Source organism: Bombus fervidus, chromosome 4 (assembly GCF_041682495.2).
Source record: "Bombus fervidus isolate BK054 chromosome 4, iyBomFerv1, whole genome shotgun sequence".
Classification (NCBI taxonomy): domain Eukaryota; kingdom Metazoa; phylum Arthropoda; class Insecta; order Hymenoptera; family Apidae; genus Bombus; species Bombus fervidus.
The window spans coordinates 12249897-12275865 of NC_091520.1; the positions used below are offsets into that span (position 1 = coordinate 12249897).

The 25969-nt window shown below is 29.9% G+C and overlaps 6 protein-coding genes across 16 annotated transcripts; 3 read left to right on the forward strand and 3 right to left on the reverse strand.

Moving 5' to 3' along the window:
• The first annotated feature begins 362 nt into the window (after positions 1–362).
• Positions 363–2071, forward strand: LOC139986263 (uncharacterized). The gene is made up of 5 exons (XM_072001475.1): positions 363–726; positions 830–914; positions 989–1200; positions 1271–1612; positions 1693–2071. Exons 1-5 carry the CDS (start codon positions 607–609, stop codon positions 2041–2043), a joined length of 1110 nt encoding a protein of 369 aa, XP_071857576.1. The 5' UTR covers positions 363–606; the 3' UTR covers positions 2044–2071.
• LOC139986266 (uncharacterized) lies at positions 1530–2836 on the reverse strand. Its single transcript, XM_072001478.1, has one exon. It carries the CDS (start codon positions 2834–2836, stop codon positions 2126–2128), a length of 711 nt encoding a protein of 236 aa, XP_071857579.1. The 3' UTR covers positions 1530–2125.
• A 1257-nt stretch (positions 2837–4093) lies between these two features.
• Positions 4094–6887, forward strand: LOC139986264 (uncharacterized). The gene has a single exon (XM_072001476.1). The coding sequence runs from the start codon at positions 4688–4690 to the stop codon at positions 5777–5779; it is 1092 nt and encodes a 363-aa protein (XP_071857577.1). The 5' UTR covers positions 4094–4687; the 3' UTR covers positions 5780–6887.
• LOC139986260 (potassium/sodium hyperpolarization-activated cyclic nucleotide-gated channel 1) lies at positions 5956–8445 on the reverse strand. The gene is made up of 9 exons (XM_072001471.1): positions 8322–8445; positions 7955–8193; positions 7659–7874; positions 7402–7564; positions 7199–7332; positions 6948–7135; positions 6679–6884; positions 6339–6548; positions 5956–6255 (listed from the first exon to the last, which is right to left on the reverse strand). The coding sequence occupies exons 1-9, from the start codon at positions 8370–8372 to the stop codon at positions 5968–5970; spliced, it is 1695 nt and encodes a 564-aa protein (XP_071857572.1). The 5' UTR covers positions 8373–8445; the 3' UTR covers positions 5956–5967.
• On the forward strand, positions 8402–12520 carry LOC139986254 (uncharacterized). Of its 5 annotated transcripts, none has more exons than XM_072001453.1 (6): positions 8402–8483; positions 9900–10134; positions 10217–11236; positions 11468–11869; positions 11941–12084; positions 12151–12516. In XM_072001453.1, exons 2-6 carry the CDS (start codon positions 9901–9903, stop codon positions 12373–12375), a joined length of 2025 nt encoding a protein of 674 aa, XP_071857554.1. In that variant the 5' UTR covers positions 8402–8483; position 9900; the 3' UTR covers positions 12376–12516. The 5 variants fall into 5 exon arrangements, with proteins under 5 accessions (XP_071857554.1, XP_071857556.1, XP_071857553.1 ...); XM_072001455.1 differs by having other exon boundaries at positions 8412–8483; positions 10065–10134; positions 12151–12515; XM_072001452.1 differs by lacking the exon at positions 8402–8483 and adding an exon at positions 8494–9494 and having other exon boundaries at positions 12151–12514.
• Positions 12521–13588: 1068 nt separating this feature from the next.
• Positions 13589–25313, reverse strand: LOC139986256 (heat shock factor protein 1). 7 transcript variants are annotated; one of them, XM_072001459.1, is made up of 12 exons: positions 25011–25300; positions 23780–23888; positions 23584–23708; positions 23167–23502; positions 23015–23097; positions 22671–22943; positions 22035–22097; positions 20290–20817; positions 19057–19162; positions 18904–18997; positions 18564–18811; positions 13589–15907 (listed from the first exon to the last, which is right to left on the reverse strand). In XM_072001459.1, the coding sequence occupies exons 1-11, from the start codon at positions 25113–25115 to the stop codon at positions 18579–18581; spliced, it is 2055 nt and encodes a 684-aa protein (XP_071857560.1). In that variant the 5' UTR covers positions 25116–25300; the 3' UTR covers positions 13589–15907; positions 18564–18578. The 7 variants fall into 7 exon arrangements, with proteins under 7 accessions (XP_071857560.1, XP_071857558.1, XP_071857561.1 ...); XM_072001457.1 differs by having other exon boundaries at positions 20278–20817; XM_072001458.1 differs by lacking the exon at positions 13589–15907 and adding an exon at positions 17937–18254 and having other exon boundaries at positions 20278–20817; positions 25011–25303.
• Positions 25314–25969: the final 656 nt, after the last annotated feature.

Sequence of the window (25969 nt, forward strand, 5' to 3'; positions counted from 1 at the left end):
TTTCTTTATATTTTATTTCTTTCATATTGTATGCTTTCATTCTTATTGCGCGCTAAATTAATATCTTTGTTTGAATGTTAATATTGATTTTCTCTTTTTACTTTCCATTAAAATAAGATATCTGTCGTTAATAAACAATACTACTGAGATTTTGCTATATACATGCAAATTTTGATAGTACTTGAAGAATTAATCAGAATATGAATGCCGTATTCTAACCTGAGCCTACCTGTCTCTATTATTCATATTTATTATCGTCTAAACTTAAATCGGAAGGTACTTGCATTTGCCGCTAGGGATCAAAAAGGTCTGCTATTTGTTGATACCTGGGAAACCGTTTTCTTTGTTTTCTTTAGGGAACGATGGCAGCTGTACATATTTCGAGAATTGTAAATGCAAGACATGAAATTTCACTGAAACGTTTAAATAACGGCGAAATTTTAGGATATATTAGAATTCTATGTACCAAAGAGAATTAGCTTTCATTGAAACTAAATTTATTTGAATAGGTAAAACGGTTTTTGGAACGGTTTGACAGTATAAAAAATGCGCGTGAAATCAAGTAAGTCTGTCACGTAAAATATTCGCTCAATTTAAATTACAATAATGTCTGATATAAAGAGTGTTTTGTCTTTATTATGTCAGCATTTAAATTTTTCAATCAACATCGTGATGAAACCTGAATATTTTAGGCTGGCAAAATTTAATAACACGGCAGAAAATGTCGTAAGTATTATGCATGATATCACATAACCTTTCTATGTATAACGCTATACGTTTTAACATCCATGAAATAAGGATTTCTAATATATAATCTTTTCTGTATTAGACTAGAACGTTTTGGATAGCACTGAATGTCTTAAGCTATTATGCTGTAAAAGAAAAACAAATTAAAATTGATTTTCAAAAATATGGTAAATTTTATTAGTTCTTTCTTTCAGAACTTTTTAATTGATGCTAGTATTTACAAGATTAATCTTTTTTTTAGATACAATATGGGCTACCAAATTGTGTTTTGCATATTTACAATACCCTGCAATAGAGTTTTATGCTTTAAGCGAGAGTAGTAAAAATAACAGACCATTATTATTAGCATTTGCATGGCTTCTTGGAACACAAGATATTCTAAGTGTTATCACTCACATAAATCTGTCTAATAGTGTGCTAGGAAGAGAATGTTCACGGTTGAATAGCGTACAGGTAATTAACTAAATATGAATAAATGAAAATATCAAGTAAAAGGTATATTTATAACTTAATTATCTTTTAGAAGAAGGAAACACAGTATAATATACCAGAGACATTCAGTGCACAGATAAATAATATATTGTACTTAAATGGTAAAGTAAATTATAATATAAAAGAGATATCTGAACTGATTTCTGAGAAGACTAAGTTAATAAGCAAAATTCATACTGCGAGTGTTAAAGTTTGTGGTCTTCCACATCTAAGTGTATCAGAGACAGCACTGATAAAACGTATCTCAGCTACCAATAAAAATGCACTTTCCAATGAAGACAAAAAATATATAAAAGAATTATCAACTATTGCTAATTTATTAGATATACATATGAAATGGTCTAAAAAGAAACATATATTTTTTGAATGGATGGTAAATAGAAGAAATTTGATATTATATTCACACATTTTATCTTATAAAATAGAATACAATACCGGTAATAAAAATTACAGGTAACAGTAGTTCAAGAACATAATAAATCACTGAACACCAGCCTTGGAGGTATAGATTGGAATGAAGCTTCAAAGTTTATTTCTTTGTTATGTTCTGTGACTGAAGAAAAGCTTGAAACTTTGTCATCTAAAGAAGAAACTATTAATTCTCAAGATTATGAACCCAATTGTATTTCGCGTTTATTAAAGGTCCAAGATAATAACACAGAAATAGAAAGGTGGTTAGTGGAAATTTCTAGTGACTTGACCAAAAAAACAGAAGATTTAGACAAAAAGAAAGAGGAACTTTCTGAGAAACTAAAAGAAATATTACAGTCAATCCCGCACTGTGTTGAAGTCTCATTTTTATAGTAAAATAAAAATCAATACCTTTTTATCATTTAAATATCTTAAATTTATGGTATAAAATAATAATACGCGCAGTCATTCGTCATTAATTTTCACTCTCACTATCAATTCTAGATACTATAGGCATTACTGATACTTGATCAACAACGCCGAATGACGAAATGAAGACATTAAAAATTGTTACTAGAAATATACCGATCACTGTCCAATTATTAGCCCGGTTGGCCTTGCACATTTGAGCATTATCATTAACGTCATATCTACTATTCCAAATTAATCCTATTCCCACTGCAATTTGTAAAATTAGGCTGCTGCCTATTAGCACCAATGATGGATAATAATACGGATGCCCCCCGTCAGTTTGTAAAACATAACGCAACTGATTTGCATTAGCAGACAAAAGAGCCAGATCCATCATTCCTTGTGCGAGCGTTTTCTTGTGCTGATAGATATTCACGTCAGGTATCGGCTGAATAGGCGGCATAGACGGCGATGGTAAAAATGGAGTTCTTGGGATTTCTGATACCCCTGGTTCACTTGGCAGGAGACCATCATCAATTCCTATTCGAGGTTCAAATCCTGTCGGAAAACTTCCTGCCGGTTCTAGGTCATCGATTTCTGGACCGGACGTCGGTCGTGGATTGTTTACATTGTCTGTCTCGAGCATGGAACCGGAACGCGATATAGTCTTCGGTGCTAAAGGTTTATAAGTCAATGGTTCTGTCAATCGTTCTTTATCGCCAATCTTATCCATATAAATAATCATTTCATCACTTTTATCTCTTGGTTCAGCCATATTTAACTTGCAGAAAATAATACGTTTGTTCAACCACTGTTAATATATCTTCAACGTTTTTCAAATAACAACGAGAAGAGATAATCACCTCCAACAAGTCTCATGGAAGTTCTAAAAGCACCTTCTTCCTTTTGGTTTCCTCGTTTCCTAATAACGTCCTTTTCTTTTAAAATATAGCAGGAAAAAATAGATCAGACACGAATTAGAATTGCAAACACAAGAGTCTGTGGCTTATATTATCTACCTCTCTTGAATATCACTATGATGTACGTTCCTTGTTTCTTTCGTTTAAATAACAAGTTCTCGTGTATCACAAGGGTTTCGACTGACAACACTTTTAAACTTGACTGAAACGTTTTAATACAATGCTACTGTTCATTCACTAGATGAGAACAAGCTGATTCATGTCCGTTGTTGTAATGTCATACGTCATATTTCCCTTGGATTTACCATTTGTGTTTCAAGGCTACTGTCTACTGATACCAGTCATTTATTTGTAGTGTTTCTTTACGCTGGATCGATTCACTTTCATGTGCTATGTAGAGTCTTTAAACAATTCTTAGAAGTAAGTTGAATGTAGAATAAAATCAATAATCACTTCTATTTTTATTGAAAATAACTAAGTTTCAATATGCTTCTACAATATATCACATGTAGTTATTTGTTTGACCATATTAAATTTCCTTTTTAAACAATTTAGGTATAGACGAGTAAAAAGATGTGGTTTAGAGACTACATGTAAACTGCAACTACCACGTGCTTTCTAGCCACATTTAAAGACGCGTTCTGACGCTTTATGTCAAGACTTCTGCAGTAGAAGGGGAATGGCATTGCTCCAATGCGATCTTACGAGATCATCGATGTGCGGCTATAAATAATATGTAAATTTTGTCTGCGAAGTCAGAGAAACACGAGAATGTAAACTGTAAACAAAATTCTAACAATATCCTAGCAATAATGCAAACTTTATTATTTCAAGTTAGTAATGTACGTGGATCCTATTTTAAAAATACGTATGAAAACAAGTTTTCAAATTATATTTTCATGTTCACTGATTTCTTCGAAAAAGAATGATATTTGATGTACGCAGAAACGAACGGTAAAGTTCCAAATCAGTAATCCTGGGTAGTGAACGATATAAAACAGATTCACCGTATTTCCCCGTCGTAACTGGTGATTCCCGATCCGAATCACAACGAATTTGTTAAGAGACACGTACGCATCTGCATTGTACAACGATACGAGGAATTGCAGACGATTTGAGGAACTTTTCTGGTCGCGTGAATCCATCTAACATACAGGCGACTCAGACGTTTTATTTTATGTAAAATAATCTATCTATACGATTGTCGAGAATCAACATAGACAATTATTAGGGCATCCTAAGCTTAAAATACTTAAATAGTTTCATGTCTAGAAATCGTAATTAGATAATATAATTGAATAATTTCTTAATTATCCTTAAACCTGTCTCCGATTCAAAGATTCATTCTCGAGATATTCTATAAATTCTAAAATTATTCGGATCTAAGATTAGCTTCGTATAACTACATATGTAGAGCATCGTGATTATCGAGCTATCACGTTGTCAAGCAAACAACCATCGTCGTTAACTCTCAGGTAGGAAGTAACATTCCTACAGTCATTGGTTCAAGCTGGACACGGGAACTGGTAGATATACACTTGGCAAATCAGATTTTCAAGATCTAACAAAAAATTTAAGAAACATTTTATTTATATTTTTCAAGTAATTAGTAGTAGTTATCTTCAGTCTAAAAACTTACGTTCCATTTGTATATCTTTTATGGATTGATTTATCTGAAAAGAACGAGGAAATGAAGAGCGATAGATATGAATACTCAGAAGTGTTGCGCTCACTGTTCGGGAAAATTAATCAATTGGGAAAACGAGTCCCACACATGTTGCCAGCCACGATACGTTTCGGGAAATTTAAGGATATCTTCATTGAACAAGAATGTGTCAAACGCTTCCAGAAAAAGATGCGTTAAGGAAGATCTTCCAGAACCACTGCCAGAGAACCGATTAGCCTGTTACGATCAATTTGCTATAGCGAAGAAGCTTCATGCAGAGAATTTGGAACATCAACCCCTTCCTGATAAAGTTAACGACTCCGTTTTCAAAGATGTAAAACCAGAAGAATGTTGTAATGGAATTTCGTCGAAGAAATGCTGTGAATGTTGTAAGCATGAAATCGAAGATCGTTTTACGAACTTGACTAAGCATTATGGACCAGTTTTAGGCTGCAAGGAGCCCAAGACGAAGATGGATCTAGCTATTTGTTGGGAAACTCCAATAAATCCAGTTTATGAACCACCTAGATCTACTCATATCGATGGCTCAGAAGGTGGACTCGCGCCAGCTATATTTTCTCTTGTCCAACATACTTCTAGACCCACCGCTCATTCTAGAATTTCGAGAAACGAGAAAGGTTGTACTTGCTGTCGATATCATTGTAAATTAGAGGGAGATTCAGATTGCTCAAAAAACGAAAATAAAAAAGGGGATTATAAAAGTGTGAAATGCTGCAGTGATAGTCTTTGTAATGGCTTGAATGGAATAAAAATTTCAAAGCAGGTTCAAGTTGATGAACGACCAACAGCAGGATATTTCAGGAAGTGCGTTGCCTGCAAAAACCAGACTAGAAATACACGTGAAGATCCTAGATTGATTAAATCAGCCGTTGGATTGGCATTGGGTACAGAAAAGGCTGAAAACAATCAACAAAAATGCAGAAGCAAGACAGCGGTATCAAAACTAAAAACGCCTTTTGTTAGAAAGTCTTCTTGCATCGATACTTTAGCTCCTCCATTTAGTGTTGTTAATGGATGTAGAGACGCCGATTTTCCAGAACATTGGAGACTCATGTCGGTTTATCAACAGTCGTACAGGAATCCGTACAGACGAAAAATTTATCGTTGTTAATTTATATAAGGTGAATTATAACGAATTTTCTATTTTATTCTGTTAAAAAAAAGAGAATCTTTATGTTACGTGAAGTATTCAAAAACATATGTAATAAATTAAAATGAAAATTGAAAGTAAAATTTAAACATATCAATCTGGATTTTAATATTTGAATCATGGGATGAATATCTAACTTTTATTTATAACTATATTCTTCTGCTTTTTATGCTACTTATATTAATATATTTCGGCATGGTAGAAATTGCTAAATCCTGCGTCGAGTCCAAGAGAAGGCTTTCGTTTAAGTGTTCAAGAGCAACATTTTGCAACCGGTTCAAGAGATCAGGATATGGTGATATGAATCTCTGAAAGTCGTGGCGATATAGTACATAGATTTCACAAGTTTCCACCGCAACTATGGTTGCTATTCTATGCTCGGTGTCCATCACCAGAGCGATCTCTCCGAAATAACTTCCGTCTTCCAAGTGACAAACCTTTATGTTTCACATAACAAACAAAAAGTGTGAGAAAAAGATAAGTAATAGTCGATAAAGAACTACGATAATGTTAATGTTACTTCTTTTCCCACGACAGTGTAAACCGCTACGGTACCAGATGAAATGAAATACAAAGCTTCACCGCGGGTACCAGCTTTGACGATTTCATCGCCAGTCATATAGATCTCGGAGTGTAATGAACTCGTTAACTGTACGATTACAGTTTCCGGTAGATGCTTGAATAATTCTACGCTATTAATCAGTCTCAAATAATTATGCAGTATGAGTTCCTGGAGGGTAAATTTTTATTATTAAAATATCTGATTATATGTATATATTCTCTTTTCTATATATATAGAATATTAAGAAGAATTATTGATTCTAAATAATTTTATCGAATTATTGTTAGGATGGATGAACCTCTCGTAAATATGGCGAAACTTCATTTATTATTTTCTTATTCCTTTCGAAGCTCTTTCTGTTGCGGTAATGGTAGAAAGTTAATAGCCGACGTTGTAGGGCATGTGGAAGCTCCTTGTATCGCATGTACTCCTGTAACTGCTGTATTATTTTCAGGTGACGTTTAATAGTTATGTTGAACGTTGTCATTAGTTGAGAGAATTGCGCTACAAGAAATGCAGTTACAGTTTATAAATCTAAAGATAGCATCTGGTATAGGAGATACTTACTTAATAAAAATACGTTACCAAGGAATCCGATGATCGTTAGGATCAAGTTTAGTATAATATCTTCTTGCGTTTTCATATCCAAATAGTGAGCAGAGCGAGCACAAGCGACAATCGAACGATGCAAGCACACGAGGTATTTTTGTACTTTCGTTTGTTTAATTACAAAATGTGATGACTTGATCCAAGAGCTGAATATAAACTCAGAATTGATAAAAAAAAAAAAAAACAATTATTGTATTGCAAATACTAACTTATTGCTTAAAGTGCCTAATGTATCTACAGATATGGGGACATAATATTGTAGACAAGCAGCCCAATGAATGCATATTATCACGACCGTGCACGACTCTAGAATTTTATGCAATTGAAAACTTATTCTATACACCTGAAATTACGAAATCATTCTAATCAGCTATTCTTTCGTCACGATCTTCAATGCGAACTATGTACTAACATCGCGTACTCTACTAAAATAAACAATGATATTGCGGACTCTCAATATCTTCATCATGTTTAATGTAGTACAATACCATATCGAGTTAGGTATAATATAATCAATGAGTCCTATAGGTAACACAGTCAAGATGTCTATAAAGAAATAGCTCTGCAAGTATTTCCTATATAAAAAATATATTGAGATTACTGATAAAAAAATTGATTGGTAATGTATAGCATCGTTCGATTAGCAGTATCATCTAGAAATGGAAGTACCGCGCTACTATCACAGGGTCAAGGACAGTGACTTTCGTTCGATAATCATAGTATCCAGTAAAGAACCACATTACAATATCGCAGAAAAACACTATATTCATCGTGTCGTTAATCACGTGCCAGTTAGTATGTCTGCCAAAGAAAAACGTGATGGACACTGGAGTAACCAAAAGAGCCACAAATGTAAATACAATCATTAACGATTCCCAAACAATCCTATGAAAATTAAGAGCATTAATATATACATATAAACTATTAAAAAAAAAAACAAAAAAAAAAAAGAATTTAAAGACAACCTGAATAAACTAAAAGGATGTATCATGTAACGATGTGATTTTAGGTGTCTTGAAATCTCATAATTCACTGCGGTTGTACTTTTAAGGCACCAGCGAGTCAAGGGATGTCTCCTAGATAAAATACGTAATTTTAAAAACCAACGATTCAATTTATTCCAAATTCGGTTTCCTTTTATAATATTCTTTATTTCATCTTCTTCTTGTGGTTGCTCGCAGATATGTTGAATAACCGGCGCAAGCTATTTAATGTCAAAATTAGATGGTTGTGTATTATATTAGTGAATGATAGATTTGAAGCGTTGTGTTTGTAGAGTCATATTAGTGATTGAATTATGTTACTCAAGGACTACTAAAGAGATCAATTTACCTCCACACTCGGCGCTTCCGCAAAGTGGGGCACATATGCCATTAAATCCATCCAGCTGATTTGTTGTTTTGACAGATCAGTAGATATGTTGTCGACGGTGAAACGAAATGATTTCTACATACGTTACGCAACTACAAACTTCTTATTGATTAAAAGAAATTAGTGAATATTTTAATCTAAAAATACGCTATCTTTATTAAATATTATATTACAGAAATACCAGAATGAATATATAGATAGAAAAATGTAGTTTACTTGTATAATATCTAGATTCGATCGACTGAACGCAAAATTGTATAACAATGCTATCAAAGCAAAATTAAGGATGAAGAGTGTCTAGTCGGTTTTATAATAAGTATTATGTATTATATGACAAATTAGGACTGTTATATCTATTACGTGATGTTAGAAAAGCACGTGACTATCGTTAAAACAGCTGTAACACACTTGAGAAATGATTTGATTGTTACACGATATATTTAACATAAAACGACAAATTAACACTTAGCCAACCCAACGAGAAGATCTCCCCTCTATGAAGAACATCGCTTAATTGCGCTACTTTTTCTGCTTTTATAAAGTACAGTATATAATAAAATACACCAATTTAGTGGTGTTAAAATTAATTAAAAAGTTACACTGTCAATTATGACTAAATAAAATTATAATCGAATGATACCACACTGTAAAAAAATATTAAAATGCATTATGAATTTTTAATTTCACGTTCAAGTCGTGTTATTTATCTATAGTCATCTTTAATGTTTTTAATTTTACCTATATTTTTTTATACTTTTAATTTGATGTTTTGTATAAACAATATGTGAAATCGTTAAATAAAATTATTAGCGCAAAATATAATTAACCACTTAAATAATTTTTAGACTTCTTTGTTCTTAAGTAGTGAATATTAGTCCTCAATACTTGGAAAAATGCGCGATGTACAGCGTATAGGTTGGCTTGTCCGAGCGCGGTGAAAACGTGTAGCTCGCTGTGGTGCGCTCAGTCGGCTAAATGTTAAAATCCAGATTTCCGGATAGGTATAGCATTCGTTGAAACGAGATACTTTGACACGTTATCTTATTAACAGTTTTTGTTATGGCGATAATGTCTGACAGCAAAAATCATATGAGTAACATGTCAGAAACGGATAATTTTCAATTGCCTATAGATGTAAGTTTCTTATTATCTTCCGCATTCGAAGCTGCTATTTGGGAAACAGAATTTTTCGTTTAAATGTTACGTCATTTACTTTTTGCTCTTTACATAGTGACTGTTTGTACAAAATAAAAGATTTATGATAACCTAGATAAAATCGTTTATTTTCGAAAAATTTTACTAATAATTTATGTAAAATATTCACTTTATTTAAATACTTTTATATTTGTATACTTGCTGTATACTTATATTTGTATATTTGTTATACTTCAATTAAGAGATAATAAATATATAATATGATAAGACATCTTTTATTTTTTGAACCATGTTTTTTTATTGATCTAATTAAATTTATTGAGTAGATTTATTTTAATTTTAGGCGATTATACACATATTATCATACTTGTCTACATCTGACAGGATGGCAGCAGGATTAGTTAATCGAACGTGGCATGAAGCATCTCTTGCTATGAAGTTTTTAGATGAAGTAGAATTGGTACTTGGTCGACCACGTGCAGACAATTTAAATGAAGTGATAGAGCTTTTACAGCATTCTACAAGACCATTTTACAACTTTGTTTTTAGAGAAGTAGAATTAAAGAGGAATATGGCAATTTGGGATCAATATGGACCTCATATGAAAAGTCTAGTACTGGTAAAATTATTTTAACTTATTATTAAGTATCACATTCATGAAATGAGAATATATTTTCCTAATACCATATTTTAATTTTCAGTTGTGCTGTGATCTAAGTGAAAAAACATTGGTAGAAATTTTAAAATGCTGCAAGTCTTTGAGAATATTGCGTATTAATGGTTGCAGAGAGTCTCTAATGTCTGGTAGACTTTTAGAAGATGAAAATGACATAAAGGAACTCTCAGAAACATTTAAAAATGTCTATGAACTTAGCCTTGGATATAACCGTTTCTTAAGTGATGCACTTTTTAATAGATTAGTTGCCATTTGTCCAAATTTGGAATCTTTAAGCCTTATGGGCTGTCAGATGACCTTCCATTATGGACTGTATAAAAAATTTTATCCTGATTTTAACGGCTTCCCATATGCTTCAAAATCAACGCTGACTTTTATAAATGCATTATACTATATTAGACAACAAGCTTATAAACTGAAGCATTTGAATTTTAGCTATACTTTGATTGATCCATCTGCTTTAGCTACATTATCAGGTCTACAAAATCTGAGATTAGAGTCTCTAATATTACAAGGATGTGATCAGTTATCTAATGACAGCATTAGAGGAATGACACATCATCAGACTTGTTTAAAAGTCCTTGATATTAGCTTTAGCGTGCGTATCGCAGATGACAGTTTACTCTGTATTTGCAAAAATTTGACAAAGTTAGAAACACTTAGAATAAAACGGTGCCGTGCAGTAACCGATATTGGTATAAAGTATATTCAGTTATTACAACATTTAAAAGAACTCAATATTTCGGAAGACGAACAACTTACCGATGATTCTATTACTCGTGGACTTTGCTCTGGTTGTAATATAATAGATGACGATAATATGGATCAAAATATTGATGGAAATATCAATTTTACTCCTCCAGAAAAGAATTATGTTCAGAAAAGAACAGAAGAAAGGATGAGAAAAGAGAATATGCGAATACTATCAGCAAATGCACTGCGTATTCATGAAGAATCAGTTGAATGCATATCCAAATTTTTTCCTAATTTAAGGCAACTTGAACTTAGTTATTGTTTTAGTGGCGTTACCGATAAAACAATACAGGTACGTATAGATTAATTCATTACCGTTATTTTGTAATTTAATATCATAGGAGATTTATAAAAAAGGTATTATTCATAAGAAAAAGACAAATAATAATCTCTGATAGATTTTATGCTGATTATTTTCCTGAACTTTCAGGAATTACTAAAACTTAAGAGAGTCTCTGTAAATCATAAATTTTTGTACCAGCCATGATGCTCATGCATATAAAAGTAAGTTTATCTTTTATAGATGATATTCAAGGAGCTTGTACATTTGCAAACATTAAATATAAGCCATTGCGATGAGGTCAGTGATGCTGGCTTAACGGGTATGGGTACTGGTAACCACAAATATGTCGAAAAAATACAAGTTGCACATAATCCAGAATTTACAGAATCCAGATTAAGAATCAGTTTACGGTCAAAGGCTGAAGAAGAAATAGTACGCGATGCAGATCGAAAACGAGAAATCATGAAGCTTTGCGAAAACGTATCTAAACCTTTAAATTCGTTTTCCGGATACTCTTTGATCAGGCTTAAATGCCTTCAAGAACTCGATCTTTCTGGGTGCAACAGAATTACTGATGTCAGTTTAAAGCACGCATTCGCTTTTCCAGAATTAAAGATCTTAAATCTAAGCCAGTGTCAACAAGTGGGTGTAAATCAATCAAATAGTATATTAAAAATATTTATATTTATAATAAATCATACCTTTTGTTACAGATTACAGACATTGGATTGGATTATTTATCAAAAAATAATCCGGCAATCGAATACTTAAATCTAAACCGCTGTTACAATATATCAGATATTGGTATATCATATCTTGTACAGAGATTGCACAGATTAAAACGACTTCTCATACAGGTATTTTTATAATTAAAAATTAACTTCTCTATTTTTAAACCTTACACTGGTGCCTTTCTTTTATAGGGATGTTCACAACTCACGGATCACACTCTCGACTCTATTAAATTGTATTGCAAAAGTCTACATTACCTAGATACACGTTATTGCCGGGGGATGTCAGTGGCAGGTCTTGAAAGCTTGACACATTTATATGTCGATTGTCATGAGCATGCAGATGTTGCTTCGGGAGAAAATGAAATATTATCACCACCGGCTCTGCTTTTACCATCATTATCATCTTTACCATAGAGACGATTTCAATACCTTCTTTCGCATTTTAAGGACAGGGTAAGGGAAAACTGAAGTATTATTTTAAAAGCTGACTATAAATATATTATGTGATAGAAAGAAAAATGAATAGATTATATTTTTTATTCGAACATTTGCATAAAGATTATGCTTATGTTTGACATTATACGTACGCAAATTTTTAAATATTTTCAAGTATTTGCGTAGAAACTTTTAATTCTGTACATATAATAATATGAAGAAATTTTAGTATATATTATGTCAAATATCTGATAACGATTTTAAAGCTTTTTTAGAGGGATGTATACAGTCTTAAAAATCGAATAATTTGAATATATTCAGCATATTCATCATTTAATATAAAATCTAATTTAAGCAAATATGCATATTTATGAAATATTGAGTGATAACGCGATTTTAATTAAATGAAATAAATCGGCTAAAATATAATTTAAAGAACATAATTTTTCATTAATTCTTAAATAAATGATGTTATTATTTAAAGTATCACAGGTTAATTTACGATTTTATAACGAATTTTATTCTGCTTTATGGTACAATTTAATTGGTATTACAGTAAGTATTACAGAAATGATAAAAATAATAATAATTTTAAGGATTCATCACTTTTCCCGATATTCATAGCTTAGCTATCCGAAATTAAAATAACTTAAAAATTTAGGAATTTTTATATATTAAATCGAGAAATTTAATAAAGATTCTTTTTTTAGACAATAACTAATAAGTAGATAATAGCTGCAATTGAAATGGTGAAAGTATTTTTAAACAAATCTTTGTACATAAAATAACTTCATACATATAGTACAAAAACAATGTTAATAATTTCTGTACTGAAATTTAAATTGAAATATTTTTGTGAAAATGCTGCCATTAAAAAAATATAAAATATAAATACAATTGGTTTCTTCACACATAATGTAAGATTTGCTCCTCAAAAACTTACAGTCTAGATTATATCGTTATCGTTATATAAAAAATAATATTATTCAAGTTACTCCTTCCAGCAAATTGCTCAGGATATTATTATTTGAACATATTGCAATATATATTTCGTTAACGTACCAGAGATTTTCGAGTACTTTTAAATGGTATAAAATTGTTTCAAAGTTTTATGGATGATACACTATTGTATACAATTCATGTATGATATTTATATAAGGATAGATTGTTCGAGTTAGGATATATAATAAGATTATGTAAACAATGATCTAAATTTTATTTAGAAACAAACAAATTTAACATTATTTTTAATGATAGTTAAAAGCTTGTTTGTGTTGAATAAAGTAATTTCGATTAAAATTGTGGTTTTCAAAAATATTATATTTTTAATCGATCGCCGCTTTTTTAAATATATATATTTATCATGTGATAACGTTAGTTATAGACAGCAGAATAAAGTCAATTTCCTTTTGTGATATAGTAAAAATAAGAGTATAGATATTGAATTTAGAAGATAGATGTCGGTAAATAAAAATTGCAAGTTTGTTTCTCAATGATTTCCTCCAGATGTTTAGATACATTTTAATTTATCCTTTAATTCTATTGTAACTGATATTTTTATAGTTAACAGCAAAACATGCAATTTATGACCAAGAAAGGAGGAATCGTCACCCGTTTTTAATCAACCCTACCTTTTTGTACAAAATTTTAATGTATCACAAAATTGGATACCTACAAGTAGTATAGTATCAACAATACTTTTGTACAGGATACATTATTTTAATTTTGTTACACTCTTGTAGTTTGATCTTCCATGAGTAAGTGAATAATCGTTTGGTATAAATATTCTTTAGTGTACATACACTTAATAATCAAATCATAAAACAAATTGATATAATTTGATTTAATCGTTTGAAACTAATGACTTTCTATTAGATTAATAGAAAAAAATTAACAGTTAGCCCATAGAAGATCAATAACAATTTTCTTTGTTAAATATTTTGAACAAAAAGGTTTTTTAAATTGTTTACATATTGTATTGTAAATTAATTAACAGACGCTTAATAATTACATAATAAAAGTAATGTTAACACATAGATAAGTAATTTAAATGAGTTAAATCTAAGAAATTATGAAGTGTGTTGAAATATTTGTAAGATATGTAAAGAAAAGTAAACTATATAAATGTATGGTTGACACTTCACTGTATATGGAATTATATAACATATGCTAAGTTTTTTATGAATTTGTAATATAATATGGTGTTTTTCTTCACAAATGAATATAAAAAAATCTACTTATTACTAAATTAAAATAACATGTTAATCTAACAAAGATTACAGTGTACTATTCTGTTTATATTATTTTCTGATATACACAAACTCAATCTATTTTGTAAAGATTCAACATTAAGATTTCAGTGTTTGGTGAAAGACATTTATTGGTTTGAACTATCTACTGCATACATGTAATTGTATGCGTGAATGAACATAATTTTTATTTCAGAATGAAAATAAAAAAATGTTTTTGATTCATACAACAAGAATATGGATTAATTATTTAATTAAGTATCTTGATTCCATAAATATCCTAAATAATTACTTAACACCCTACTTATGTATTCACCCTCTATGATCAAATTCATTTACAAAATTAATTAAATATTCTTATCAATGGTATTACTTTCACATAGCCTTTAACACACTCAAAACAAAAATTAGAAAAATAAAATTAAAAGACAGGATTGAAAAAAGGAAATATAGAAGATTAAATATACGAAAAAGTGTTGATTAAAAGTAAAGAAAAATCTTTTACACAACAAAGGGAGTGATAGTGGAACTAGACACTGAAATCTTAGGTTGTACTATCACCTTTAACTTTGTTTCAACTTTTTAGGTTTGTTTAAACTTTATACCACAATAAAAGGACATTTACGGAAAAATAGACTGACATTATTAAACAAATTTTATACCTTTAACATGCTCACTTTTTGCATATATATATGTATAGATTTATATATACATACATCTGTGCACCTTTTAGCATATATACCGCTCAACATAGAATTAATTCATTTATAATCTATAATTACATACACATGTAAAAAAGTTGTTACTTTTCAGGTAATGGACATTTTTAGGAAACATCCTATATTTTTTATATCAATGCAGAATCCTGCGTAATTATGTACAAGTCGGTGAAACTGGAAATTACAGCCCTTTGTCGATACATACACGATACGCGCATATTTGTTTTTGCTTTTTTTACGCTATATATTCTTTCAATAATAGTTCGTAGAATACGTTTCTATTTGTTTAGTATCTATCTTCATCAACACGAAGATAAATTGTTCCTTCCGATTTCTTGATTTATATTGTTTGGTTCTTTATCTTGTTTATTTCCTTCTTCAAGGAATTTTAAGCATGAACCACTGTGTGTACCTCTTCAATTCTTTACATCATCCCCTTCATACTAAACTTGTTACAGGGTTTATCATAGCATCATATTCACTAATTAAAACGAAGACATTACCAATAAGGTGATTAAAAATCCAGCAGTCTTTCTTCCAAAGCTAAAATAAAAAAACAATTATATATATTTGTGAATAAGGAAAACGGAAGTCTATAGATGCTAGTAGCAGTTTTAATTCGCGCATTATGGTTAAATGTTCTTCAGTTTTGTTTTCATATCTGAATTTTTTTTCATTCTTTTAATTAAAAATATTCTTCAGCATGCTTGGAAGGACAAAGGTCTCAAAATTAAATACTGCTAATATACAATTTCTTTATGTATATATAAAAATAAGTTATTGAAATATTGATGAACTGAACAATATCAGGCAAGGTCTCAAAATTAAATACTGCTAATATACAATTTCTTTATGTATATATAAAAATAAGTTATTGAAATATTGATGAACTGAACAATATCAGGCAATACCTTTATTTAAGTGTAACTGAAATATCAACGATCCATCCATAGATTATTCCTATGTTCGTTTTTTAAGAGGTATAGATAATTTGTACTTTGCTTTCGGTTAATTTTAGCCTGATAAAGAATATTTTTTTTTTTGTTAAGCTAAATAAATAAAATAATAAAGTGTCCAATTGCTGTAGAATAATTAGCTGCAAACACATGGAACTAATTTTGTTAGTATAAAAAAAAAAAAAACGAAAGGAATTGTATATAATTAATGCATTTTTTCATTTTGGAGTACAAACAAATTTTTCACCAAATTTACTGAATATTAAACTAAAATATTGATGTAGTTTCTATGACGCATTTAATATAAATATTTTATTCCTCTTTAAAAAATATATATATATATATATTCGTACTTTTTGACAACCAGTAATTTTTTAATAATAACTTGTAGATCAAACAGATGATTAGGAAGTAAGAAACTTATATTTATCAGCATATATACAATCACTATAGAATTCAGGTTAAAAGAGATGCAAAAATGAATTAAAAGACATTCGCATATTTATTTTAGAAGTATTTCTTTTATATATTTGTATAAACAAGTCAATTATAATCAATTTCATCCATGTATTTGTTAAAACAAAGAAATGTATTATAATCATATTCAATATTAATGAGTCTGTACAAAAAACAAATTGCTTCAAGTATGTATTTTCTAATATAGAAAATAACGTGTGTTATACTGTATTGTATATTATAGTAAGTACACATTCGCTGACCATTTCATTTCAAATATCTAATTGCAAGATATTCTTTATTAGTTTTTTCTATAGAATATTGTAACAATAAAATGTTTGTACTTTTACGTAACGAATTCTTTTATAAGTTATTTTATGAGTTACAAGATTGTCAAAATCTAAGCGTATATTTACACAAACGTAGAAAAAAGAATTGTTTTGTGTACAAAGAGCCGACGTTTATAAATAAATACTAATTATCATCTTCGAAAAAACGTTAAACGCACAGATTCTTTGTATTATAAAAATATAAAATTTTTTCGCTTCTAGCGTTTTCTTTTTCTTTCTGTACAGTACACCTTGATCTACAAGAAAACTAAACATTTCAATGTAATTATTTTTTAGATTCAATGTGTATTATATACGATTATTCTTCTTTTTGAGAAGAATTTAGTACAAAAAATACGAATTTCGTATATACTTTTTTCTTTTATTATTTACGTGGATGGAATTCAAGCAAGACAAATCAAATCCTCATAAATAATATGATCATTAGAAATTATAGATGACAAAAGTACACAGAGACCTAAGTGATGCATTTAACAACATTTGTTTGTCTTATTGTATTTCTGCAATTTCTGTTCGAATTGTTTAAAAAATATTACGCAATAAATATATGGTATTACGATAATTCTTTAATATAAGATATGCAGGAACTTCGTTTACATTGTACGATCGATAAGAAACGTTAGTCACTATAACGTGCTTCCGTGTCTTTAAAATAAACAAATTATTTTTGATCGAATTATATACATGAAAAAAAGGAAAAGTATTTACACAGATATAAAATATATCGGCGAATGAACAATTTCCTTGTTTGATTTTTGTTTTATATTGTAATAATATATACTATAAATAAAATACGACACAACATTAACGTTAACTCATAAAAAAAATTAATGAAACAATCAAATTTTATAATTGCTTTGTATGCATATATAGCAGCAAATCCAGAGGATTTTATGCGCTCCTGCTGTTTTCACTTATTTATTGTCCTCCATAAACCGATGGGATCATTTGATTGACCGCATTTTCCTCGGGTACTATTGTCAGTACATTACAAGCTCGTTGCTTATTTGGTCATCAAAATACATCGAGAGCGACAGAGAGAGAGAGAGAGAGAGAGAGCATGCTCGTGATGATCCACCGAGAATAAAACATACTGAAACCAAAGCATTGGACGCAACAGATCTGAACCTGCAAAAAAATCTATCCTAAGACAATTTCTTTTTGAAAAAGAGGTTGAACCTCGGAGAAGGACAATCTCGACGGGGAAATTCGCAATTTGTTTCAACGAAGATGCGTTAAGTGACCAACTACTCGATAAACATATATACATAAATTTTTTCTTTTAATATAATTTAGATTCAATATACAACAAAATTCTGTATATTATTAATTTATGAAGAATTATTTTCTGTTACACAGCAGTAAAAATGTTTCTTTTTTTATTTCTTTGAATGAAATGATCGTTTATTAAAAGTAATGAGAAATTATGGAACTTACCATAGGAATGAGACTTTATGATGAAGTGTTCACATCATTTGTTAAGGAATTTAGAAATGAAAATTTGCTATCCTCCAAATCGAGAGAATCCGAGCTGTAAAGATTGATTACAGCTGTATCACCACCTGCTGTGCTAGTTGGAGGAGATGCGGCCTCCATGAAAATGTCATCGTCGAAATCTAAGAAGTTTTGAACAGGATTATATGCCATAAGTTCACCACCACCAGTACCATTATTATTTTCTGTAACTGTAAGCAAATTAAAAGGTACAAATTAGTTTAGTTATGTATTCAACAACATCCAAATTATATATTAATAATTGTGCAATTGGAAATTTTACCATTAGCATGATTTTCCTCTTCTTTCTCAGATTGTGGGTTCAATTCTGGATTAACTGGCATACCAAATGACATTGGATCATCTGCTCCAAATAACTGCAAATGTACATTAATTAATAAAGGATAAACTTTTCAGATATTATTTGAATACTTACACCAAGAAGCGTATTTGCATCGATACTATAACCCTCGCATCGTAGAATATCGCGGAGATTGTCCAATTCTGTTTGCATTGTTTCGAGGTGATTATCCATTTCCTCCCTATAGAGAATTATTCAAAGTAGATGAAAATGTATAAAAGTACCGAAACTTATCCACACAAACTTAGCCACATTTGATGGATCAAAAAGGAAAACGGTGTAAATCCTTTCAATATTCATCCTGAAACGTACAATCTTTCTATTTGTTTCAATGACTTCACAAGCAAATCAATATTTTTTTTCTTTGTTTAGCCAAATTTTTGTTTCATTTCTTTAAATTACGAATGCAGCAATAGAATAGAATAATAATTGTTCCAAATAAAATAGTCATTGTTTTACAATTATTGCTTGTGCAATCAAGTAATTAAGAAATTCACAAAAACAGAAATTGGTTAGTGTTTTAGTATTCTGTAAAACATTGATAATGTTGTAGTGCATAGCTTTTAAAATATTTTGCATAGAAGTTTGGGACAATGCATTATTCTATATCAAGATATATTCAAACTAAATTGACCTTTGAAAACCAGGGAATGAAATGCAGCACTAATAGAACAACAATTAAATTACATGATAAACTACTTAAGCAGAGATATCTAATAATCGCAACACCACAATTACCAAATATATATGATTATAAATATATATTATAAATATATATGAGGTAAGTATAGTTTCTTGTGTAGCACATTCCAAAAATTTATCTTACAACTTTACTGAGTAAAAAGGAATATTATTTTGAACAAAATAAATTATACGAGCATAGATTCAATCAATGGAAATTTTGTTTTACACCTAAATCCATATTGATAAAATTTGTTTTATTTAAAATAAAATTCTATATTAAAATCAAGAGAAGCTGAATACTTCTGACTAGAATTAATAACAAAGGAAATTTTCAATAATTTGGAAAATATTTAAAAAATTATATTAAATAGTCCTTTATTCTTCAGGTTCTATGGAGTGTGAAATCTAGATCAAAGGCAACCATTTAGAAATTTAGTAAAAAATTACACATTATTATTAGTGATGTTATTACTCCAAAACTTCCAAATTGTAATAGAAATAGAAATAAATTGATTGTCTCCCACCTCTGTCTTCTGACTAAAAATTTCCACTCTAGGTAAGTGGAAAGTGCTGCATTTAGCATTTTTTACCTATGGTCTGTGTTGAACTTACATTGATCCTAACCTGTAAGCAGCATCAGACATGCCCGAAGGAATAATGCAACTCAATGACAAATCTTTTGAATTGCTTGTCCCTGCTCCATTGCAGTTGTATTTGCTCCGCTCCGAACATTTTCCAGCACCATTTGTATAAGAATTCTTTTTGTTATTCTGTTCAGCATTATCATCTACTTTTTTAAGTTGATTGAAAGTGGCATCAGTTTCATTGGTTTTAGAACTGCTATTGTTTTCACTAAACTCGACGTTCTCGGTGCCTTCAACATCCTCGTTGATGATTTCTGGTACTATTAAAATATCTTCGAGTTTTACCAGGGTTGGATTATTTTCTTGAACATCTTCCTCCATATCTGTTGAAGTTACTAAATCGAGCTCACAATTTACGTTAGTGACTTTGTTCATATTAGCTGCCATTGCTGCGAGCTTCGGACTACGCATAGTTGACAGAGGTACTGCCTTTGAGGCTGGTTTATTTTTCAGTAAAGCAATCACCGGCGCATCATCTAATGGTATTTCAAGCAAATGTGTTTCTTCCCTAAAAAAAGTGAGAAAAGCAGTTGCCAATCTTCGTTTTCTTGAGTTTTTAAAATCGTTGCTGTGCCACAATCTGCTCGTAAACACATTCTTGACTACAATTCGGATTGATGGAAGTATTACAAGAGCATGTACAGATGAATTTAAAGCATTATATAAGAACATGCTTCTAAATATACAATGAATTAGTCAGGTTGTAGTACATAGTAATATAGATTTTTATAAAAGAAAACTACATAATAAAGAGGAAAACATAGTATTACAGTATTATAGTGCGTATATGTGAAATATATATGAACAAGAAAGTTAAAGAACAATTATCATCTTTTAAGAAAAGCGAATATTACTTAACTTTTATGGTATAACAAACTTGGGAAAATACTATGGACATACTCATTCTTCTATATTTCACTGTGTATATAAACTATTTTTATTATTTAAAGGTAAACATTTAATGGTCAATTCAGCTTGATTCTTTCGATATATAAATGTTTATTATATTGAAAAATTTTATGATTTGAATATCATATAGAATAGAAGTATAAATAAATAATTACTTATATAAATAAATTTTAAAGGAACATATTCATGCATGGAATAAATTTTAATATTAAGTAATATTAATAAGAAGTAATCTTTCATGCACACACACACTATCTAAATTGATGACAAAAATAGAAGAACTTCATGACATATTTAATACCACAACATAGACCAAGATTTGTTACGAAATAAATTATAATGAGAATTAATATATCAACAATTGTACTCAGAGGCATAACTAAAATATAGATAAATAAATAATGACATTAATATGAAATGAAGTGGCTAATGAAGAATTGTATAATAAACAATGAAATTAAATAGAAGCAATTCAACCAAGGATTAACAAGACTTCTCCCATAAAAGTAACTAACTACTGAAACAATATTTTTGAGACTTTAACTTTCTTTGAATGCTTTAATACATTGAGATTACAATTAATGTAAAATTTAGAAAAAAAAAAGCAACTACTGATAGTTGAAAGACTTGCAGACTAAGAGATCACCTTAAAATCAACTGTTCAAATCAGGAATGCTTTCAAAGAAGAATGTTATCGCAATTTTGCTGAACGTTCATGCAGAAAAATGAAACTAAGCAAAATTGCGATATTATACAAAAATAAGTTCTAGAAGTACAAACACCAGCACCAAATGACGACAAGAGAAAAGTGTTAACCTTGGTTCCTCTCCATCCTCCATCGATGGGATCAAAATTTTGACCGGCACCTTGTTTTTCCTCCTGGCAATATTTAAATTGCAATGATATGAGTAATAATTGAAAATGAATTATCTTATGAAGTATGACAAAAAAGTCGTTTACACATAAACTTCATTGATCGTGTCCTAAGTAGACATAATCAGGTTGCGATATACCACGTGCAATTTATCAATTTTAGTGCAAAATATATAATGAATAAAGCTACTATAGTATGATATGATTTAAAAGATCAAAATTTATGCCCCTGTGTGTTTCATTGAAGTAGAGTATAAATTTTAATTCATTAAGTTAATCATTTCATACATTCCATGCATGGGAAATAATTGGAATGTGTGTTTTAAAGGAGTATCTTATAACTTATTTTTCTTGTCACTTTCCTAATACCAATAAAAAGACGAGCAAAATGAAAATATAAAAATATTTTTTCACAGAGTTACGAACATTAACATTTCTTTGTGTTTATTATGCAAAACTCCATCTTATAATTCCAAAATTGAAAGATTGTACATGATGTGAAAGATTGTGTACACGTCATTTATATCGGTGATCAAATCTATAATTAGAATACTATTGTAAAAATTTTATTTAACTTACTTCTTTTTACCCTTACATCCACGTTTTTTCTTTGTTTCAGTTTCTTGAGAATTAATAAGTTGTATATCATCTGGTAAGTTTACAGGATCATCTGGTAAGTTTACAGGATCATCTGATAAGTTTACAGGATCATCTGATAAGTTTACAGGATCATCTGATAAGTGAACAGGATCATCAACTAAATGAATTGTTTCCATATTATTGTCTTCCATTATTGATGAGTTATTATGCTCAGGACTTTCAATAGCTGGGTTTGGATGTCCTTCCAACATTCTGAATGAAACGGACAACAATTATTTCACATAATAAAAAAGAAAACATTTATGATATAACAAGTCACATACTCTGCAACAATATATTCCGAATCTAAATCCGGTTCTGATGAATCGAGTTCGTGAATTACAGGACCCGCCGGTGATGTTTGTGACTGAAAATAAAGATATATATTATATTTAAAAAATAAACTACAAAAATCCTATGAATTCTATAGAGTTACCTTTGATAATTTCGCCTGTTTGTTACGTTGACGGTTAGAATCGTCGATCATTAGTGGGTATCTTCTTTTAACGGAGAGACCACTACTTCTAGAAGGCTGTACCAATGTAACTAAAAAGTGTATAAGTTTATTAACAATTTGCTGTTGTTTAAGGTGCTTCTGTCTAAGCATTGCTAGTTCTCGCCACAGTGCTTCATTTTCTCTTTTCATGGCTCCAAATCTTGAATCTAAATGTTCTTGACGACCTCTCATACTTCTTACTTCATTAAGCATTTTGTTCATTAGTTCTGGTTTAATAGGAGTAAGTGCTGGATCTTGTCCTTTATTAGAGGCAATCTAGAAAATTATCACTGAATGCTTGTACAAGTATACAAGTATAATTTATGAAAAGTTTATATAAAATATGAAAGTATTTACTTTTCTTTTAATATGTTCTACAAGATATGGATGACCTTTACAGAAGAATTGATGTGCGAATTCCATTTCATCCTTATCACATTTTAAACCACCAAATTCTACAGAAACTTTCTTGTGAAAACCATCTGTATACATATTAAATATGAATATATCTACATATATATTTAAATGTATAGTTCTATATGGTATCACTTACACATATTCAACTGCCTGATAAAACTGGCCATGTTATTGTGTTTGTAATAATGTGGCAATAATTCTCTGGCAAATTGTGCCTGATTTCGAATGAAAAAACTCCTTCCACTCTAAAATAAATAAGTGTATACAATAGTCTCTTTTCTCCTAAGTAACTTTTAATATAATTTTCTCTATGGTAAAAGCATATTGTGTTAGATAACAAGTTCTATGAATATAAATATTAAGATAATTATATAATACATATATTATTCTGCATATATATCAATGTATAGATATCAAAGTAAAGTAATATTTTTATAAAGATTATGTAAATGACAAAAAATAAATGATCTAATAGATAAGATTATGTAATGAAAAACAAACATTTGAACAAAATTAAATGAAATCTTTTCTTTTCTTTAATGGAACTTGTCATCAATATATATAATACATATACTCCTATACAGACACATACTCCTATAAGAAACATATTGGAATTGGACTATACAAGATGCAGTACATTTAACAAATAGTTAATTAAATTTTATGAATGCTAAATGTTAATATCGTCGCTGCATTAATCTCTTAAAAGGCTATTTATTGATATTTGTACAGAATATCTTATTTAATCTCTAAACAATGAAAACTTAAAGTATGTTTTATCTGGTACAATTTTCACGAAAATAATGTATTTTTTGTTGTAATAACAATATATAAATAAAATATTCAAAATATGTATAAAATTAACATTGACTACACATTTCGTTAACAAAAATCATTCCTGTTAATGAATTTACGCACATGTGTCAATGTTAAAGAAACAATTACAAATATCGTTTAGTTAACGTTTGTTTAAATATTACTTTGTGGTTGATATATTTTGTTAATCCAGGAATGCGCTGATATTCAAAATTTATACGAATCGTTCGTGAAAGAGAGCCCTCGACATTCGATAAAAAAAAATTGTATGTTTATTGAAATCATGTAATATACATAATCGACCGAATAAGCACCGAATAAATTACAGCGATGTTGGGTGCATGCGAAATATAGGTTGTGTACGTAAAAATGTGCACCGCGGAGGTCAACGTTTAGCTTACGTTTAATTTGCTCGGTCGCGTGACGTTACCATTACGAATAAATAATAGTCGCCGTGAAGAAACGTATCGACCGATGCGTTAGAATTTCATACATCTGCTGCACATAAAAATTAAAGGATTATAAACGAATAACAAAATAAAAGTACTTACAGGTGACCAACAAATAAGGTCGTCAGTATCAGAATCTTCGACCAATTTCCAAAGTTTGGCAAGGAACGCTGGTACACTTGTACCCAATTCCGGGATTGTATGCATTTCTGAAATCTTTAACAATTTCTCCACTTTTTGATCTTGATCTTTCACGAAAAAAATCTTCACATCTCACGACAATGGCTGACCGCTGACGATGTTATTCTACCAGTAGTAGTTACAGGTGGGGAGAAAAAAGGAAATATTATAATGCAGGGACATTTCCGCTTTTCATTTAAGATTCTAAAGCCACATATTGGTAATGTTTGTTAAATACTATTGGCCGTTTCTGTTGGAGCCTAGATTTAGCTATTGAATAAGCTTAAAATATGATAAGGTGGTTTTTATTAAAAACATATTTTTAAGATAATTTGTAAACACTGCTAAATACCATTCGTAAAAGCGTGAAAGATAAAAATAAAAGATAATTTTTTTAATGCAAGCAGAGATAAGTAGGCCGATGGCTTACTAATGAAATTCACCTAAAAGTTTGCTCCATGAATTATCGCACCCAGCGACTGAACATGAACTATACGCATATCTCTTCTAAACGTTTGTATGCACGACAAGAAGGAATATGTAGATTTGTATCTGGCCATACCCGAGTTGGCCGAAAGTAGGCGATTCAAAAACAAATGATAAAATTGCTGCACCGTACTACAAGCACTTACAGTTTTTGACCGTCATTTTCGCATGAAAGGGATTGATTTAACTATGTCGGTCGAGCAACGGAATCAAATTATTGTAAAACTATACAATTACACAAATTATTATATAGACAATTATTGTAACTCAGAACTCATTGTAAAATTGTACAATTATTAAACTTCTAAATTTATTTGAATAAAACAATCTTATTTTGCAAATGAACAAAGCGTTTAATCATTTAAAATCCTCCCAATATGTATAATCCTTAAATT

Coding starts and splice junctions, on each gene's coding strand:
- LOC139986263 (XM_072001475.1), top strand. CDS start 607: ATGTCTGATATAAAGAGTGTTTTGTCTTTATTATGTCAGCATTTAAAT. Junction 915..988: donor AATTGATTTTCAAAAATATG/GTAAATTTTATT, acceptor TCTTTTTTTTAG/ATACAATATGGGCTACCAAA. Junction 1,613..1,692: donor ATATATTTTTTGAATGGATG/GTAAATAGAAGA, acceptor TAAAAATTACAG/GTAACAGTAGTTCAAGAACA.
- LOC139986266 (XM_072001478.1), bottom strand. CDS start 2,836: ATGGCTGAACCAAGAGATAAAAGTGATGAAATGATTATTTATATGGAT.
- LOC139986264 (XM_072001476.1), top strand. CDS start 4,688: ATGAATACTCAGAAGTGTTGCGCTCACTGTTCGGGAAAATTAATCAAT.
- LOC139986260 (XM_072001471.1), bottom strand. CDS start 8,372: ATGGATTTAATGGCATATGTGCCCCACTTTGCGGAAGCGCCGAGTGTG. Junction 7,875..7,954: donor CATCCTTTTAGTTTATTCAG/GTTGTCTTTAAA, acceptor TAATTTTCATAG/GATTGTTTGGGAATCGTTAA. Junction 7,565..7,658: donor GACCCTGTGATAGTAGCGCG/GTACTTCCATTT, acceptor TTTTTTATATAG/GAAATACTTGCAGAGCTATT.
- LOC139986254 (XM_072001451.1), top strand. CDS start 9,420: ATGGCGATAATGTCTGACAGCAAAAATCATATGAGTAACATGTCAGAA. Junction 10,135..10,216: donor ATATGAAAAGTCTAGTACTG/GTAAAATTATTT, acceptor TTTAATTTTCAG/TTGTGCTGTGATCTAAGTGA. Junction 11,237..11,467: donor TTACCGATAAAACAATACAG/GTACGTATAGAT, acceptor TATCTTTTATAG/ATGATATTCAAGGAGCTTGT.
- LOC139986256 (XM_072001457.1), bottom strand. CDS start 25,115: ATGCATACAATCCCGGAATTGGGTACAAGTGTACCAGCGTTCCTTGCC. Junction 23,889..25,010: donor ACCTTATTTGTTGGTCACCT/GTAAGTACTTTT, acceptor TATTTATTTTAG/AGTGGAAGGAGTTTTTTCAT. Junction 22,944..23,014: donor TCGGAATATATTGTTGCAGA/GTATGTGACTTG, acceptor CGTTTCATTCAG/AATGTTGGAAGGACATCCAA.